Consider the following 20535-nt stretch of genomic DNA (forward strand, 5'->3'; position numbering starts at 1 on the left):
CGGAAGTTATTGAAACATCTGAAATGTGCTGTTGTCTCTAGTTTAAACTCACTAGTGGCATAACTGTGTCCAAGATATTGATAACCAAATCTGGATAACTCAGGAACATTCTATGCTTGGATCAGGATTTCACTTTAAAATGTTATATTTGGATCTGATATTATATACAATAAGAGTGAATTGGAAGTGGTTTGGTACATTGGAATTTTATGCTTGTATCACCATTTTGTATTTAAATGTTTTGCTTGGATCAGAAATTCTGTACAGTAGGAGTCAGTGGGAAGTGGTTTGGTAGACTGGAATTCTATGCTTCAATCAAGGCTTTACATTTAAATGTTATGCTTGGGTTAAGAGTTCCATACAGTGGGAGTTAACGGGAAGTAGTTTGGTGCATTGGAATTCTATACTTCAATCAGAATTATGCTTAAGGCAATGTGAATTAATCTGATGTTGTCTATAGTACAGCTTTAACAAATTCCTACTACTTAACCCTGAAAAATGTTTTGTTTCTTTTTAAATTATTTTCTTTTTTACTTTTTCTTCAGCATGACTTTTGTTGTTATTGCTCCTTAAAATAAAGACAGTGCTTATACCTTTAGAAGAGGCCCTTCTCCACTGCATCCTTGTGACTGATGATTGCCTCTCTGAGTGGGATTGGTAAATCATGTCAAATCTGAGAGCAGTTCTGTGCTGTCTACTGGTATCTGAACTTTTCATCCCAAATTCATTCACTTGCAACCTTTAAGAGTCATCGCCAAGAAGAGACTTTCACCCCACATCCCCAGCCTGGGGTGAATTTCATCGCATTGGCCAATTTCATCAGAGAAAGGACTTTCATTCCCTCTGTATGCAATGGATTCAAAACCAAGCTTAGAACCAGAACATGTTAAAAATGAGGAGTAAAGTTGTTGTAGAATAAGTGACCAAGGAGGGCAGAAAGTCTAAATGGATTCAAAAGACATTTCAACATGTTTCTGGAAAGAAAAAATAGTAAGGGGATATGGTTAAAAGAAGGGTAGGTGAGATTGATCTCTGAAAAAAATAGGCAAGTTGGATCTAATGGATTTTTCTTATTCCTAAAAATTGTCATGTTCTTACATTCAAGCTCCAGAAAAGTATTCCAACACAGTGTGGCACCCAATCCACTGAAAATGGCTTTAATCACAAGATAAACACAGATGAGCCAGGCCATTGGATCTTAGCTCATCTATCCAAAATGAAAATCTTACATTCCCCTCATTATGACATCTAACGGTCTTTTAAAAGACACTAATGTTTTCACCTCCCCTACCCTACCTGGAAGACCATTCTAAATGTTGATCACCTTTTACGTGAAGAAGTTCTTACAGGTTTAATCTTTCTGAATCTGAGTGAGGGCCCAAAAGCCAGGCCAGGGTCACTTAATCTGTTGCTTCCTTGACATCATTTCCCCTAACAAGTACCCACTGCTTTCTTCCCTCAAGTCAATTCCTTATCCACACCCTCATTTTACCTTCAATTCCCACTGCTTTCAGTTTCAGTAGTAAGTCTTTCAAGAGAAGTTTTATTGAGGCATTTTAGAAATCCAAGTACACTACATCATATGGTTTTCCACCGTCAACCAGAGATGTTACTTCCTCATGAAAGTCAAATTTAAGCACATCAGTTTTCCCTGCCTCACAGTTTTTAAGTCCCTCTACAGAATGTATCATTACCAACCATGAAGGCAGGCAGTCAACTTGTAATAATGCAGCCTGGTGCTGTAGTATGAGTTTACTTCCCTTTTAAATTTCCTTTTCTTTCTCCCTGTGAGAACTGCTTCATCTCTGCTAGATACCTTCTTCCAACACCCTAACTGAGGGAGATCATATCCATTTTTCAGATGGCACATTAAAATGAGGCCCATCTGGCTGTTCAGGTGAATGCAAAAGATCCCATGGTACTATTCAAAAAAAAAAGCAGGAAGGTCTTTTGGTGTCAGTTAATATCCTTGCTTCAACCAACACCAACCAAAACAAATTAACTGGGCATTCATCTTATTTACTGATTGTGGGGCTTTGCTTTGTGCAAATTCGCATAACAACAGTGACTGTACTTCAAAAATTGATTCATTGATTGTGGATTGCTTTGACGCATTGATTATGAATTGCTTTCCCAATTGCTCAGATAATGAAGCAGTCCATGCCCACATGCAGCTCGACCTGGACAACATCCAGGCATGGGCTGATAAGTGGCAAGTGACATTCGTGCCAGACAAGTGTCAGAAAATGACCATCTCCAACAAGAGAGAGCATAACCATCTCCCCTTAACATTCAGTGGCATTACCATTGCAGAGTCCCCCATCATCAATATCCTGGGGATCGTCATTGACCAGAAACTCAACTGGACCAGCCACATAAATGTCATAGCTAGTAGAGCAGGTCAGAGGCTGGATATTCTCTGGCGAGTCACTCGCCTCCTGACTCCCCAAAGCCTCTCCTCCACCTATAAGGCACAAGTCAGGAGTGTGATGGAACACTCTCCACTTGCCTGGATAGGTGCAGCTGCAACAATACTCAGGAAGATATACAACATCCAGGACAAAGCAGTCTACTTCATCGGCAGCTCATCCACCAGCTTAAGCATTCAGTCCATCCTCCACCGACGTACCATGGCTGCAGCGTGTACTATCTACAGGATGCACTGCATCAAGTCGACAAGGCTTCTTCGGCAGCACTTCCCAAACCTGTGACCTCCACCACAAGGACAAGGGCAGAAGGTGCTTGGGAACACCATCACCTCCAAGTTCCTCTCCAAGTCACGCACCATCCTGACTCAGACATATATCGCCGTTCCTTCATCGTCGCTGGGTCAAAATCCTGGAACTCCCCACCTAACAACACTGTGGGAGCATCTTCACTACATAGACTTCAGCGATTCAAGATGGCCCACTACCAGTTTCTCAGGGCAACTAGGGATGGGCAACAAATGTCAGCCTTGCCAGCAATGCCCATATCCTGAGAATGAATGATTTTAAAATAACATCCTATGAATGTGATCAGGTGCTGCATAAATGCAAATTTTTTGTTTCTAAATGCATAGGCACAATTTCTTTTTTTTTAAACAAAAAATGAGAGTATGCATATTTTTCTCTTTAATTAAAAACCCACTAATGAATTTGCAGGAGTGCTAATTTTGAAATGTGCAATTTCTGAGGTTATAATTTCATTAGTGGATCATTAATTGGGGGAAAAAACAGCTTTGTCCGTTTTTGTTGTGTGGGGATCCATCTCCATGCCCATGCACCAATTCATTGCACCATCAGGCTGCCCTGTCTTTCAGTCTGTCCTCAAGTTAGGAAATCAGTGCACACAAAAAGATTCTTCTGTGGGCTACTGGTAAGTAAACTCATCTGTCAACAGCTTTTCCAATTTTGATGCATTTTTAATGTCAGACATTGGCCTGGCCATGTCTGTAATGTAACCAGATTAGTCTTTATGTCTTTGACATTCAGTTGGCTCATCTCTTTAGTGACTGATTTTCTGCAGTAGAATTTGAAGAAATTTACTACTTCAAACTTTAAAAAATTAGAAGCAGCAGGTCAGATTGGTAGATTAGGGATGGGCAATAAATGCTGGCCTTGCCAGCGACACCCACATTCCATGAACGAATAAAAAAAAATTAGTTAAGAAAAAATTAAAAATAAAGTTAAAATAATGCAAATAGCAGAGAGTAGGACAAAAAGGGAAAGGAACAGAAAGCAGAAGTAAATTGTTTACAATTTTTATTAAAAATTGTGATTTAATGTTTATTTTAATAATAGTGTTAATATTAAAGTATTGTGAGGCTGCTCCTGACAGTTGTATAGCTTTTTTACTTTAATAATGTTTGATTCAATTTCACAAAGTTAAGCCAGAAACCTAAATTCAGTAGTTTCCCTGAACCTCCCAGTAGCCTAACAATTAATAAAAAATTGTGGCTCATGTCTCTGTGCCTTATAGTAAGTTCTTTATGCCTGCTTCTTGATGTTATAAGACTTATTCCAAGACATTTTTTTCCTCCTTTTATTTTAATAATAAATGTTGTTTACTCTAGCCACCTGGGAGTCAAGTGCCCTGTCCCTGGTCCATTTTAATCTTTTTTTTTCTCAAGTTAATGACGTGTTAACCATCAGCTCTCGAGCTAGCAAGATTCTAATTTCTTCTACTTGCTCAATCCCCTGCCATGATGCATTTTTAAAAAATCATCTGCACAAATGGTATTCTCATCATTGTCTATAAATTACCACTGACAAATTCTGTAGGTGCCACAGAAATCCGTGTCTGAGTGTAACAAAGATGGAACAATCCATGACTTTTCCAAACCGCAACAGGCATGGAAATATTACAGAGGAAATTGGAACATTTTCTTCAAATCCAAACACCACATTATTATTACTTATTTAGACTTTGTCACATTTAAGTTCCTTATTTCATTGTTTTAACTTGCTTACCAAATATTGGACTGTTAAGAATGAACTTATCCACTTTGTTGTTGCAGGGTATACCAGGACCTTCTGGTCCTCCAGGAGTAAAAGGAATCCCAGGAGAACCAGTGAGTACTTTTATAATTGCTTAATAGGACACTAGCTGCATGAAAAAAGTATTTGATAGGAAGAGAGAAGACCCATGGATAATTTTCAACACACTGACATTGTACACACGTCATGCGCATGATGTGTTTTGGACCAATTTAAATTATTGCACTATTTTGCCAAACATGTCTTCATGAATATGATACCTACCTGTGATTAAGTCTTCTTGACTTACCTGTTATGTAGAAAATATATATATATATATATATTAAATAGTAAGTCCATATAGTGTGTGTGTATATATATATAAAAAAAACTACAGATAGGAAGCCTTGGAGAAATTGTACTGTAATACCAGAGAGCAGCTTACAGTTTTTCCATAGTCAAACACATACTCCAGAAACCCTGGTTTAGCAAAGGATGGTTAACTCTTCATTTCAACTTTTGCCTTCAGACAACAGAGATTGGGAAAAGGGTCACATGCAGGAGAAGTGATATGTGAAACTTCACCACTGGTAATAAGTGCAGACATTTGGGATTGCTCATTGTGCTCCTGCCATTAACCTTGGAAAAATGGTTGAATCACAGAAATTTACGGCACAGAAGGAGGCCATTCAGTCCATCATGTCTGTGCCAGCCGAAAAAGAGCTATCCAGCCTAATCCTACTTTCCAGCTCTTGGTCTGTAGCCTTGTAGGTTACGGCACTTCAAGTGCATATCCAAGTACTTTTTAAATGTGATGTGGTTTTCTGCCTCTGCTACCTCTAATGCCTCTACTACCCTTTCAGAAGAGTTGGCAGTTCATAGTACTGCTTTAGTCTGTAAGTCTAACAGAAGACTGACAGCTGGCCTGTCCCCCTTATGGAGTAGAAAGTGGACTTTGGTATTGAGTAATCTTGCTCGATACTGAAATTTCTGTCAGCTCTAGATTTCTCCAAAGTCCTCCTGCCGGCCGTTCATCCTCCAACTTCCATCAACTCCATTTTGTTTAAAACTGAACTGCCCATATCCTGTCCTGCACTAAATTCCAATTGCTCATCACTCCCTTGCTCGCTGCCTGTCACCCAACACGTTAAATTTAAAATCCTTGTCCCCATCTTCAGATTCCTCCATGGAATTGCTCCACCCTCTTTCTGAAACTTTATATTCCCTCCCACACCCTTCGGTCATCTGACTCTGGCCTTCTGTGCATCTCCCCACCTTCATCCCACATTGGTGGCAGAGTCTTCAGCCACGTCAGCTCTACTTTCTGTAATCCACTGCCCATACACCCTCTGCCTCTCTACTTCGATCTTCATCTTTAAAAATCAACATCCATCTTTTCTTGACCATCCTTGGTCCCCTCCTGTTCCTCATCTAATTGCTGCCCCTTGTCAACATCATCCGTATGTATCCCAAGGACACCCAACTCTACCTCTATCGACCCCATCACTGCTTCTGCGCTGTCAGACTGCTTGCCTGACATCCAGTCTTGGAAGAGCTATAACTTCCTCCAGCTAAACATTGGGAAGATTGAAGCTATCGTCTTCATCTCCCAACTCCATCCCTCTCCTTGGCCACTGTCTCAGATTGAACCAATCTTTTGGCAGCCTTGGCGTTCTGTTTGACTCCAAGCTGAAGTTCCGACCTTAAATCCTTTACATTACCAAGACTGCCTATTTTCACCTCTATAATATCACTGCCACCATCCCTATGTCAGCCAATCTGCCACTGAAATCCTCATTCATGCCTTTGTTGCCTCCAGATTTCATTACTCCAACTCTCTCCTGGCAAGCCTCCCATTCCCCACCTTACGTAGACTTCACCTCATTCCAAAACTCTTCTGTTCGTATTATATCCTACACCAAGTCACGCTCACCCATCATATCCATCCTCACTGACCGACATTGGCTCCAACCGACATCAACTTTTATACCCCACACTTTCACCTTACTGTCACAGTACTGTACTGCTTGCCCACAGCCAGCATACTGTGCTTACTGCATCGCATCATGCATTTTTCTCCAATTCACCATGCCTCTTGCTGTACAGCCATCCCGCCTCCTATAGTTGAGCTGTGAACAAGCTTGGCATTAACTTCTCTGGAAGGTTTGACGATCATTTTCATACCTTCTTGACAGCAGGACCTATGATGCAGCGTCTGAGAGCAAAAAACAGTGAAATGTTTCAGTGGTGGTGTCAGCCAGTGCAGTACGTTCTCTCTCAACATGTACCAAGCTGTGCAGTGTGGTCATTACAACCAAACGAACACCTCAAACTGTGATCATTAAAACCGAAATCCACTGCGTGGGCTCATTTTAGTAATAGATGCCTGCTATTGCCTCTGGTCAGTAATCTGTACCTCAACATTAATCATCAGCAAATACGGTTTAATATAAAATCTTCATAAGCAGATGAAAGCTTAAATTGTGAACAATATTTTAACTCCTTGACTTACTTTTTCAGGGACTATCTGGACCAGAGGGAATAATTGGGGTACTGGGGGAAATGGGACTAAAGGTAAAATGAAAACAATAATCATTTTTAAAAACTGTTTTTAAAGTACTTTTTCTGAAGTATGTGACAATGCTGAGAAATGGAATATTTTCTAGCTTTTATATCCAGTGTCAGGACAATGCATTACAGGTCAGATACAGTGAGTTAGATGCATTATTATGCTCCCTGTATACTGCCTGAACAGTGTGAGATAAACCTACCCCCAGATTAGCACCCAGGGATACATCAATGTGGCATTCCCGTTTCCCACATTCTCTAGCTTCTAAAACTGAGATTGCTCGCGTAAGTGTCGCATTACAGGCAGGATGTCCATTAGAACTGGCTTGAGACTGCCCAAACAAATTTTACTTTGGATTTTGGACATTTACCTGACAGATCAAAAAGAATCCCATCTCTTCTGTACTCAATTTCAACCCAGGTACCAAACCCGAAAGGACAGGATCTGAATAATTGTGCCACATAAGGGGTTGTGTGTCAAAAGGGGCGCGATATCAGTGCTGTGCCCGCTGCTCTCATCCAGAGGCTCCAACCACTTTCAGGCTCAGGCCTCATTAATATTTTCTCTGCAAGGTGCTGATCTCAAACAGGCGCCCCGCTTCAGCTTGCCACTTTTGACGGGAAGAAAATCAGCCGGCTACTGCATGCAGCCGGCCGGCAGGTAAGGCCTGTTGGGAGGGTGAGCGGATGCCAAGGGCAGGGCAAAAAACTGCCGGCAGTGGGCCAGGATATTTTTGTGCTGCCAGGACCAGCACGCCTTTTTCTGGCCTCATAAAAATCTTCTATATATAAAAAAACAACTTGCCTTTTGGGAGAGGCCTCCAGCAGCCCCTTTACCGACCACCAGTTAGGCCTCTCAATGCTTGGAGAAACTGGGACTGGCATGCACCACACGTACTTTGCCCATTTCTCCTTGAAAGTTGCAATCGGCATCCTACAATCAGCATAGAACCCCAAATTGCACATCTAAACAGCCTCCCGCCTGGAGGAGTGCTAACTGCCCATTTATAGCCTGCCTGAAATTTGATTCAGGGGAGCAAATGGGTGCATGAGGTCCCCACTAGACTTTCAACTGCAGGTCACCTGTTTTTCAGGCGAGAAACCAGCAACTGGCATTGAAAGTCTGCCCCATAATCTCTACAAACTCTTATTCCAAAAACACACCAACAATCCCTGTTTCTCGGAAAAAGGGAAGAGTCCTCTGCGAAGGTTCTCTGTAGAAATACGATTAAAGAGTTGGTACGTACTAGGTACAACCTGATAGTAGCTAGCAGAGCAGCGGAGAAGACACTCTGTTTTGGTGCTTTCCATAGGCAAGTTTCAGCCTCGACTTCAGATATGGTATAGAATCGTAGAAATCGTAGAATCATAGAAAATTTATGGCACAGAAGGAGGCCATTCGGCCCATCGTGTCTGCGCCGGCCGAAAATGAGCCACCAGCCTAATCCCACTTTCCAGCATTTGGTCCATAGCCTTGTAGCTCAATACATATGCCTTGTAAGGCAGTCTCTTTCTATAACCAGTCTCCCTCTCAATTGACCTTCTGGACACCAGACTGAGTCCGTTTGCCACAGATTCTATTTACATTAATGTCGTAATATTAGAGATTTTTGCTGAAGGCTGTTTGTAATTTTTTTTATTTTTCAGGGGATTCCTGGCCCTCTTGGTGAGCCTGGGCTCCCAGGTGAACTAGGAGAGAAGGTATGACTTTCTAATCATTCCTAACTGATTTTCTATGGATAATGAGGGCTTTTGTTTTGCAGGCTGGCTCTCTCATTACAACCCAGTCCAACTGGGCAGTCGGACAGAATAAGCCAGAATTTCTACAGCAGGCTCCATTCTTCCTGTAAAACTTCTTTAGTGGAAAGTGAAAGGCGGGCAGAGTCTTTCTCACAGTAATCCTCTATGTACTGAGTTTCCTTTGCAGCTAGTAAAATATGCACCTGTTTTCTATCAGATAACATCCTTGAAATTGATTTTCTGAAAATGTCTAATTCTGAATGTTATAAAGCAAAATTAGTGAAATATAGAGAGTGCCTACTTCTTCAGTAGGAATAGTGTAAGCAACAGTTTGAAAATTTGTCATCTTATATGGGTTTAGTTGTCTTTTTGAGGAGTTTTCAGGCAGGCAGAATTTGTCAGCTCCAAAATTTCTGTTTCCACAGCCTGCATACCGGCTGCCGGCAAAGTTTACATTGCACCAGATGTGACATCTGCAGCAGCGGAAAGTTTTGCATAACTATTATCAAATATACTTTTAATATATACTTTTAACAAATTTATTCACGGTGACTGTGCTCAGTGATGTTAGTCCTCATATGTATACAGACATCAGTTGAAGCTTTTCATATTTTGCATACTTCTAAAATCTGCTGCACTCTTCAAAGGCTCAATGAGTTAAATTTGCTGCCTTGGAATAGCATAGGAATGAATATAGGAGTAGGCCATTCAGCCCTTCAAGGTTGTTCTGCCATTTAATTAGATCATGGCTGATCTGTACCTCAACTCCATTTACCTGCCTTTGTTCCATATCATTTGATACCCTTACCTAATAAAAATCTACACATCTCAGTCTTGAAAATTTCAATTGACCCAGTATCCACAGCCTTTTGGGGAATGAATTCCACATTTCTTGATAAAGTGCTTCCTAATTTGATTCCTAAATGGCTTATTTCTAATTTTTTTAATTATACCCTCTTCTTCTGGATTCCCCCAACAGAGGAAATAGTTTCTTTGTGTCTACCCTATGAAGTCCCTTTATCATTTTAAACACCTCGATTAGATCACCCTCAACTTTCTAAACTCAAGACAAGTTTATCCAACCTGACTTCAGAAATTAACCTTTTAAGCCCCAGTATCATTCTGGTGAACCTCCGCTGTACCCCTTCCAAGGCCAGTATATCTTTACTGAGGCACAGTGCCCAAAACTGAACACAGTACTCCAGATGGGGTCTGACCAATGCTCTGTAGAACTGAAGCATCACTTCCTCACTTTTAAATTCCAACCCCCTTGAGATAAAGGCCAACATTGCATTAGCCTTTTTGTTGAATTTTGTACCTGTGCACTAGCTTTTATTGATTTGTCTACATGGATAACTAAATCCCTTTGCTCCTCCACAGCTTTTAGTCTCTTGCTATTAAGAAAATATTCCGATTTGTCTTTCTCAGACCTCACGCTTCTCCACATTGAACTCCATCTGCCATAGTTTGCCTACTCACTTAGACTATCTATGTCCCTTTGTAACTACACCTCCCATCCACACAACTTACTATGCTTGCTGACTTAGTGACATCTGCAAACTTGGATGTACAACTCTCTATTCCTTCATCCAAATCATTAATATATACGGTGAAAGCTGAGGCCCCAGTACAGATCCCTGGGGAGCACTTGTCACATTATTCCGCCAATCATAAAATGAACCCTTTATCCCTAACCCCTGCCTCCTGCCTCCAAGGTTACCTCCAATTACGTGTGCTCTAATTTTTGCTAATAACGTCTTGTGCAAATAGCCATTTTGGGAAGTGAATTTTCATTCTTCAATTCTGGAAGAACCAAGCAGTATCATTTTAATCATTATGAATCACACAAGTGAAGCAATTTGAATGGTGTCAATGTATTATTTGCTTCCATGCAAAACGCAAAAGCTTTTATAAAATTTATAGGGCCATTGTTACCCGTTTAAGGTACTCCAATTACAAATATAAACACATGTAAGGAATCTTACAACACCAGGTTATAGTCCAACAGTTTTATTTGAAAATCACAAGCTTTTGGAGCTTACCTCCTTCGTCAGGTGAGTGAGTGAAGGGTTCTAAAACCTGGTGTTGTAAGATTCCTTACATTTGTCCACCCCAGTCCATCACCGGCATCTCCACATCAAATATAAACACAGTTGTTCTGTCAGTAAGCTGAAGCCATGATGGAAGAGACCCTAGTTGGTGTTTTCTTCACCTTGAAAATCATGAAGACACATGACAGTAATGCTGTCCATGGCAAGGTGCATTCCAACTGTCCTTATGTTCGCACTGTTTATGGAACAGAGCTTGCACAAAGTTGCATTAAAAACTGAGTTGAAATTAAAAAATTTTGAAGCACAACCTAAATCCTGCTAGAGATTGTAATAGTTTTTGTGCTAATAATGTTAGGCTTCTAGCCTCCAAATTATTGACGTTCTGACTAAAGTAGTTTTGAATTGATGGACTAGCTGGTCTTTTCCTGGCCGTCAATCTCGTATTTTCAGATGAATTAAGGTATGTAATGTTAAATGGATTTTAAAAAATAATATTTCAATCTTGAGGCAAATTTTCAGTTAAGTGAGTATATATTTGACTGCTTTAAAGCTGATGTACTCTTAAGTATATCCCAAAAGCCTGAATTCACACTGGTCTTACGGTTACAAATAACAACAAAAAAAAGTTTTCCTTTTCACTTGGCTGGCCTGCTTGCTATCTAATTCAAAATTGGCAGCAGCAAAAATACGCACCTGTAAAATGATTCCTGTGTTGACATGGTAGGAGGTTTTTGTGAATTCTCTACACGTCATAGCAGCAGGATGTCTTGCCTAGGAGGAAGAAAGGCCCTTACATCTTGTCCTGTAACAGACAGATGAGCTTCGAGCCAAATTGGCACGGATGTTGTGGAGAAGTTCTAACGCACTGTTCCATCCAGTTCCTCATCACAGGAGACCTTCATCCCCTTTGTTTGAACTGGATTTGAACCCAGAGGTGAAAAATGTTTTGCTACTCCATTCCTCCCAGTTCTTGACGAGTACCTACTGTGTCATAGAATGATATTGTTGGCAATTACTTAGACATCGACAGCTCACTCTGGTAAATGAAAGGAAAGACAAAAAGTATTTAATTCATTTATTAAAAATCTATGAAAAAAAACTTAATGTGACGAGATACAGCGCGCAGTGGCCTGGCTCAAACAGTGCCATCCAAAACCAGCTATTAGCAGGTACGCAGAGGAACTTAAGGTAACTCTTCCTCTGATTTTTTTTTCCCCCCTCCCTGTGGAAAAATATTCAATTTGGGGCTGATACCTCTGCACAGTGATACGTTAGATATCATCATGTAGAGGATCATTGGTACAAATGTGCATCCTATCAATTCTATGCTGTAGACATCTATGGTTCTGTGGTGGATAGATTCTAAATCAATATACCAAGATCAGTTAGTATTAGCAACTTCAGACATGTGCAAATAGGAACATCGATTTAAACTTTATATGGGGCCTCAGAGGCTCCATGGTATGTACTTATGTGGCCCACGAGGACAAAAAGTTTAGCCACCCACTGCTCCATGGCACAATGCATTAGGGTGATGTTGATATATTTATGATGTGGAGAAGCAGGTGATGGACTGGGGTGGACAAATGTAAGGAATCTTACAACACCAGGTTATAGTCCAACAATTTTATTTAAACACTGGATACTTTTCAGGATTACAAGTGTTGAACTTTTTACAGAAAAACACTATTTTGACTTTTTTCTTTGTCATACAGAGGTTGTTTTTATGATATTTATGAAATGGTAAACTTAGAATCTGCTTAAGTTTGTCAAAGAATTTACCATGTTACATAGTACAATACCTGCACATTTACACAGCATATACCTGCAGGCAAAAAGGTCCTGTGAACAATGTCATTTCTCCCTGTTCCTTGAGGTATCGGTGGAATATGTATCAAATATTTCCACTGCTGCGGGAATCCAGCACAAGTGGATATAAATAATCCAACACAGGGTTTTTTTTAAATGTTGCTGGTACATTGATAAAAACATTCTCGGATAAACAACATTTTCTGATACGTTTTACTGCAAACATGATTCATCCTAAATTGGATGATGCAAAGGTATTTGAGATTTAGATTTTATGAATTGATATTTTCATTTTGTAGTTTCGCTAAACCTAAATAAGTTTCCACATATACTCTGATCAACAGGGTGAAATTGGACCAACTGGAGTTGCAGGTGAACAAGGACTCATGGGTCAAAGGGTAAGTGATCGATTATGTAGCATTTCATTGCTACCTTGTGCTCTCAATATGAAAGGATATTCAAAAAGTCCTTCCAGTAGAATGTCACGTGGGAGGCCATCAAGAAAGAAAATCTCTTAATTTTTTTTTATTGTTCAGAATTACTATTCCACTATGCCATGCTCTGAATTCCTGTCTGATTTGCAAACCTCAGGTTAAAGCAGAGTTTCTCTTTGAAGTAAACAGTGCTTTTAATGAGCTAGTTGAGAATTGATAGAGCGTTGTAAGAAAGGAAAGGAAATATCAGAGTCTCCTTAGGCATGGCTGGTACATCCTATTCTTAAATAATGTTGATAAAAACATTCTCTCAGAAAACCAAGCATTGTTCCTACCTGACTTTCTTTTGGGTCCAATAAGTCCTATTTTTCAGATTACGAAAAGATGGGTGGGTTAGGCAGACAATTCAAAATAGAAATCTACTTCAACATTTTCAATTTTTTTCAAAACTCCACAGAGGTTGTTAAACCTAAGTCCTAGGTGTAATACAAAAACAAATACTATCAGAGCGTCTTAGATGGGAAAACAAAGGTTATCTTTTGGTCCCCAAAATGATGAGAATTACAGACCAGTCATGGATTTAAGACACTTGAATGCTTTTCTAAAGAAAAGTAAATTCAGGAGTGGTCACACTACCACAGATAATTCAGGCAGAGTGTCTAGTCAACTGGCTAGATGCCATAAACCTCAAGGATTGTTATTTCCATATCTCCATAAGGAGTCAGCATTACAAATACTCCCTTTCAGCCTTATGTTTGGCATCCAAGTTAGTAACTTTTTAAAAATAGATTATTTTCTAAAAATAGATCATTTTCTTTCTTTTTAAATTAATCCTCTCCAATGATCTACCTGCCCTAGCCTCCTTTGTTTCTGAGTCAGCCTGCACCCAGATTGCTTCATTGCTCCCTATAACCGTCTGCCAGGCATAATTTTCCATTCAAATATCCGTCTCTTTCAAATCAATCTTTGGTCCATTGCCCCACGCTTCTAAGCATTAGTGCCGTAGCACTCACTGGCACTGGTTGCCCCAAGTGATTTTTAGTAGTGACAACTGTATTTTGTTTAGACAATTAGCTTGCCCAAAATGTCACACTGCAGACCACAAGTTCTTGCTCTATTCAAGTGGATCAGTTTTCTTGTAAACTACAAGAATTCTCAGTTAGAACCCGCTGAGACCTTGGCCTTCGTAGACACACAATTTAAGACTTTTCTGGGATTATCAAATTTTATGCCACTCTCTGAGTTCTGTTTACAGCACCTAGTCCTCAATATGATGAATGTCAAAGCTTTGACTGCACCACTGTGTCTTGGGTGAAAGAACTCACAGATAATGCATCAATACATCAATTGTAAACTTAGCTATACACATGCGTATAAATATAACTCTAAAGTTGCTTACCAGTTAATAATGACAAGATACAACTGACTCCTTCAAAAATTATCTCATCATTTTTTTTCTTTTTCAAGGGAGAGCCTGGTCTAGTGGGTGATGATGGACCTGCTGGAATCGATGGGCTCAAGGTAAGAATTTCAAAAGTGAAGCTGCATGGACTGTAATTTTCATACATGGTTTAAAGATAACACAGCCATTAATTTGATTTCAGTATCTAGTATATTTGAATAGAATAGATTTTGTGAAGACAAAAGCAAAGTTTTTTTTCCTCCAAGTTGGTCTTTTGAAGGGGGAGGGGAACCAGACCTTTAAAGGCAGGACTATTAAAGATCTTTTCTTCCTACTCTTTTGCATGGAGCAGTACTTACTGTATTGAATACATGGTGTCCATGTTGTTTATGTACTAGGAAGGTTTGAGGAATTCTATAAGTTTACTGTTTCCTTAAAGCTGCATTTTACAATTCAAAAAGAGTAGCCACCACATCTTGCCTTATAATCAATAAGTAGGAAGTGTGGTTTCAGAAAGTGAATGCTTATGTCTCTATTTATTATAATTTTTGTGATTGATATTGGTATAACATGGTACAGCAGTTAAAGGGTTTGCAGACAAGCTGACTCATCAAGAATCTCTTCTGAAAATGATGAGTCAAATTAAATTTGACTCATTTTCTGCAAAGAATGATCAGTGGCCTCAAGCAAAATATTCTGCAATGACTATTTTTCAGCTGCAGCTCTATTTAAAATATTGTTTGAAGCAGTATAGGTTATGTAGTTAGAGTGCATGTGAATATGACTGGTTTGACTTCTCCCAATCCAGAGCCAAACCCTGGAGGACAATGTCAACCTCAAACTCCTTTTCTTCACCATTAATTACCTCCCCCAATTTTCTCCCACACCCTCCATCCTCACCTCTGATTCTAGATGTCTACCTCTGCCTCCACCTGTCCTCATCTCCACTGCTCCTAGCACCCCTTCAAACCCACCTCTTTATACACAGCATTCTTCACATAAAAAGGATTTATTCCATCTGTGACGCATATCATGTGCTCCCTCAACCTCCTGTTCAACCAAGCAGCTGACCGTCCTACTTCTTTTTTCCCAATGCTTATCATCACTGTCAGACATTGTTTCCACCCCCTTTAAAATTGCCATATTCATCCCTCTCATTAAAAAGCCCACCCATGCCCCCTCAATCCTAACACACTATCACCCTATCTCTAACCTGTCCATTCCAAGATTTTTCTGCATTATTAACACCCAAATACATGCTCACCTCTCTCACCACTACCTGACTGAATCCCTCCATTCTGTTCTTCGAGCAGCCCACAGCTGAGGTGCTGCAGAGTAACAAGTTCACATAGGCATTTTCCATTGTGTTTTAAAGTATGGTGTATTTGTGGAAGTTATATTTTAAAAATCTTTGAGATAATAGGTGGTTAAGACGCAACCGAGCTAGCTTTGACATTGTCTCCGATTGACTCTTAAGTAATAAGCAATTCATTGGCTTGTCTTGGAATTGATAAATTCCAATGTGGACACAAGACTTTGTGTCCACAGATGTAAGATTTTTAATATATTACTAGTCGATCTTCCATGTCGTTGCACGTGAGGAGTTAAGACCAAGTGTAACCTTCAGGTGAAGTGGGGTTAAAGGGTGATGTATAATTCAACCAGGGGACACAGACGTAATTGAGTCTCCATTTTGAGATCTTGCATTCTGTCCTTAATTTTATATTTCCTTTATAAATTCCTATGTCCACATTTATAATGGAAACTGGGGGAGGGTGTAATTACACGGTGACAAGTTTACATAGGCAGTTTCTATTATAAATGTAAACATAGGAATTTATAATGGAAAAAGTTGACGGGAAGTGCGCACAAACATAAATTTTTTATATATTATAATAGATCACTGAACCCCAACCAGTTTCATTCCCCAAATTACACATCCATGATCCTAGCAGCACAGGAACCATACCAATCTGTAGATTACTTGTTTTGTTTTCATCCTTATAGTCTTAACTAGATATTTACCTCTTTTTTTAAAGCAATTAATCTGCCTTGACTGCTTTTACACAGAGTACTTTGCTGGAGAAATTTATTTTCTAAACTGGGGTCTCCCTTGTGGCTTGTTAAAACATACTCATGTCCTTTAGTTCCATGATTATAGCTGAAGTCAAATAACCTTCTGCAATCTGCACTGCTTTTGCTTTTCACAGCATTTCAAAGATCTGGAATATATCCAGTCTCTGTTTTCTTTCTATAGTGAAGAAAAGTCCAATTCTATAAGCCTCTCACTTCATAATCGTTAGCCCCAAAATTACCTAAGTCACTTCTGCCTGAACTGTCTTTAATGCACCAATAACAATTTGAAGGAAGAATGTATTTTATCTTTCACTGTTCAGTCAAGAAGGGAAGGCCTGCCATACCCCCACTGAACACCAGCATCTACCTAACGCAATGGATGTGAGGTCTTTGTCAATTCCAAGACAAGCTAATGGATTGCTTATTACTTAAGAGTCAATCGGAAACAATGTCAAAGCTAGCTCGGATGCGGCTTAACCACCTATCATCTCAGATTTTTTTATATAACTTCAATGAAAACACCATGCTTTAAAACACAAATGATTGTGTCAGCATTCCTGAGCAATGTTGATAATTGACTAGCCAGTCTAACCCATTAATAGGATCTAGAGGGATAAGGTCGTCATTGGAGGCTGGAAATCTCCACATCTCCAGAAAACGCTACAAGCCAATGCCCTAAGGGTGGTCCTAGGTGGATTAACAGCAGGAAGTTTACCAGTCCACTGGAACCAATGGAACAGGCATTCAAGGCTTCAGTTTAACATCTCTTCTGTAGGATAGCACCTCCAACAATGCAGCAATCTCTCACTACTACAATGGAGTGTCAATTTGTCCTGGAGTGGAATTGGAACCCACAACCTTATGACTCAGATATTCCTTATGGAATGCTTTCCCAGGCTCACTGATCAAGACAAGTACAAATAAAGACCATCTAGCTCATTCTTCCATAGAAAACTACAACTTCCCTCTTACAGAATACTTTTTATCTCACTAAATGACCCATTGTCATTTATCTCACTGATCTACCCTGATCACTGTTGTTGTCATTGGATCATCTTGTTGCAGAATGCGTTGCTCCTTACAGATCAAACTGTTCCAGAAGGCTTCATGTTTCACTGATCTTTCTCTTATTGAATGATCTACATCATATGGACCATCCTCTTATCTTTTTTCATACTAGGGTGACAAGGGAGACCCAGGGGCAGAAGGAGACAAAGGAGAAAAGGGGCCAGAAGGATTGAAAGGAAAAGAAGGACCACCAGGAGTACCAGGAATCACAGGAGTTCGAGTAAGTACCATTTCTATTTTTTTCCACAGAAATCATGAATATGGATTGGCTGGAAATAACAATTTGCAGACAATCACAGATAAGGTATGTCACAATATACTGATACATGGGAATATTTAACATCCATAATAATCTTAACATTTATTTGCCCACCAAGATTATCCACAATCTTAATAATTTGTGAAGTATCAACAAGTTACCGGTAATTTTGCCAGTGGCAAGCGCAGTACTGGAGATATTGTAACCCGATTTTCCACATGCACTGACCACTGACTCACAAAATTACCCCCAGTATTTCTACTCAATCAAGAAAGGAAAACTAGCAAGAACAGTATTCTGGAATTTCCTTCTACTATCAAAAAATATATTGTGTTATTGCTGTTCATAGACTTTAAGACAGATTTGAGGAAGAGAGTTCCCTTTAATGACTTACCAGGGTTTGTCACCAACACCAAGAAGTCACTCCATATATATATATATATATATATATATATATAAGTCACTGCAACTATCACATGCTGGGCAATGGACATCTGATTTGGTCATGTGTCTAGAAATCCAATTATTTCATTAACATTGTTGCGTCACTATTGCTGTTATAGTCTGAGAAACAGACAGTTGATTCTGTTAGAGCATCACTGAGCTTTTCACTGTCCAGGAAACAGATACCTGATTGTGTCACTGATTATAGTTGTGTTACAGTTGAAGAAGTGAACATTTCATTGTATTATTAAATCTCTACTTTTGTTACAATCAGAGAACTCAATTACTTCACCTGTTACATTAGGTGCATTGCAGGGAACATATTCTGTGACTTCTGTCTGTAAAACCTGGGAAACATGCATGCTATTTTCTTGAGTCATTTGACACATTGACGTGGTGGGAAACAGTGGTTTGGTGTTCAGTCATTCACCTTGTTCCCAGTTTGGGAAGAGGACAGTTGATTCTGGCATTGAGTATCCTCCCAGCCTGGGAGATGGAAATTGGTTTTGAAGGAGTTATTTTGTCTATTACAGTCCGGGAGACAAGTCGTGTCAAGGAACCCACTCTACATCATCTTTGAAATAGAATTACGGCATTTTACCTCTTAAAATGAAAATTATAACAAAGTAACCATGTTGCAGTTTGGAAAGTGTTATTAAGGTAGAAATGTTATGCTGTTCTACTTGTTTAATAGTCCCACGTAGCTCTTTTTGCATTAGAATGTTACAGTCAGTCATTTTAATGTGTCAAAGTACAGTAGAGTTTGATTTAATGAATATTCATGCTGCCTTTTCCTGCTGAATAACGCTCCTGGTAGTTTCTTTTACGACAATGGACCATGCTATGGTCTTCTTGCACTGTTTCCTATAATCTTGATTAATATTCTCAAAGGGGATGAGTGTGGGAGCAGTGATGGCTTGCTGCCATCCTTATCTGCTGTTTCAAACTGCTTTTGGATGTCATTTGAAACTGTTCAGGAACACTATAAAATCCTTGTTGAAAAGAATGACTTATTCAAAGGAGAATATTGTGTATTTTTTGGAGGTTATTTTTAAATGCTGCATTTAACTACAAACAAGGGGTACTTCTTCCCAGTAAATTTAGTTCTGTCTAATGTTTGTAGATTTAGGAAGTTGTTGAGTAACGAGTTCAAGAACCAGGTGCCCAACATCTGGAGACTGAATGAGTCCAACATTTTATGGCATTGTACAGTCAGGATAGTGAGGGAACAGGCGCCAGACAGGCAGGGAAATTGAGCCAAGCCTATGTGTTCTGGAGCTGAAATCATTTCCAAAAATGTTTCAAAAATACAAAACCAGCCACTTAGCAGACAATCCAATGTTTGTAAATGCAGGTTAAATGCTGATATTAGTACAGTAAACCCTTTTCAAAACAAGGTATATTTCATTGTAAATTATATAGACATCAGCCAGACACACTCCTGGTTAAGTCAGAAACGTCTTGTTTTCAAAGTGCATATTTTCAAATTGTAGCACAAGTGTTTTTGTTTGTTTTCTCATGCCCGTGTGAATTGGCACCTGAAATATCTCTTCAAGCCAATCACATGGATATGCCCAGGGACAAAGTTCTAATATGACAAAAAAACGCAACCACAAAATCTAAACATTCCTTACATCATGACTTTTTAATAAAATCTAAATCTAAAACTGTATGTTTTACATCTGTAAAAAAAAAATGTTAATTTGTTTATTACTAGTTTCATTTTACAAATCCTTACTGCAGCTGATATCATTATATCTTTGGTACTGGATTTCCTTCTTTACAGACACAGACATAGGATCACCTCCCACTGACAAAAGAGTGAGGATCACTAAAATGATATGTATTACTGGAGAGGGAATGAGAACTCAGAACATATTATTAGAGATGGTTTTGGATTCTCTCCTTATGCATTTGGAAGGGTTCTCAGAATATGGCACTGTTTAATGGGTGGTTTTTATTACAGTTAAAGAGGCAAGTAGGATATCAGATAGTCAGCCCATCACTGCATTTAAATCCACAGTGCGTTAAATTGGGTCATGTAACGCCAGTTGTTTCGGCATTACACGGCCTCTCCAACATCCAAGATGGTGTCTTGGCTGCATACGCACGTTTCCAGTGTGACGTGCGCCAGAGGCCATCTTGGTATAGGAGTTAGCGCATGTGTAAATACCGAATGCCGGAAGCATGTAAAGTAAGGAGAAAATGGATACAATCAGTGCGCAAT

General features: G+C 39.5%; 1 protein-coding gene across 2 annotated transcripts in view; it reads left to right on the plus strand.

The window, feature by feature from the left end:
* The window catches only part of col27a1b (collagen, type XXVII, alpha 1b), a 524608-nt gene that overhangs the window by 429008 nt on the left and 75065 nt on the right, over positions 1-20535 (plus strand). For both annotated transcript variants that reach the window (XM_067969899.1, XM_067969900.1), the window contains exons 32-37: positions 4499-4552; positions 6978-7031; positions 8673-8726; positions 12970-13023; positions 14527-14580; positions 17718-17825. In XM_067969899.1, coding sequence (XP_067826000.1) covers positions 4499-4552; positions 6978-7031; positions 8673-8726; positions 12970-13023; positions 14527-14580; positions 17718-17825 — 378 coding nt within the window. The remainder of the gene's footprint in view (positions 1-4498; positions 4553-6977; positions 7032-8672; positions 8727-12969; positions 13024-14526; positions 14581-17717; positions 17826-20535) is intronic.

Source organism: Heptranchias perlo, chromosome 31 (genome assembly GCF_035084215.1).
Source record: "Heptranchias perlo isolate sHepPer1 chromosome 31, sHepPer1.hap1, whole genome shotgun sequence".
NCBI classification, from domain to species: domain Eukaryota; kingdom Metazoa; phylum Chordata; class Chondrichthyes; order Hexanchiformes; family Hexanchidae; genus Heptranchias; species Heptranchias perlo.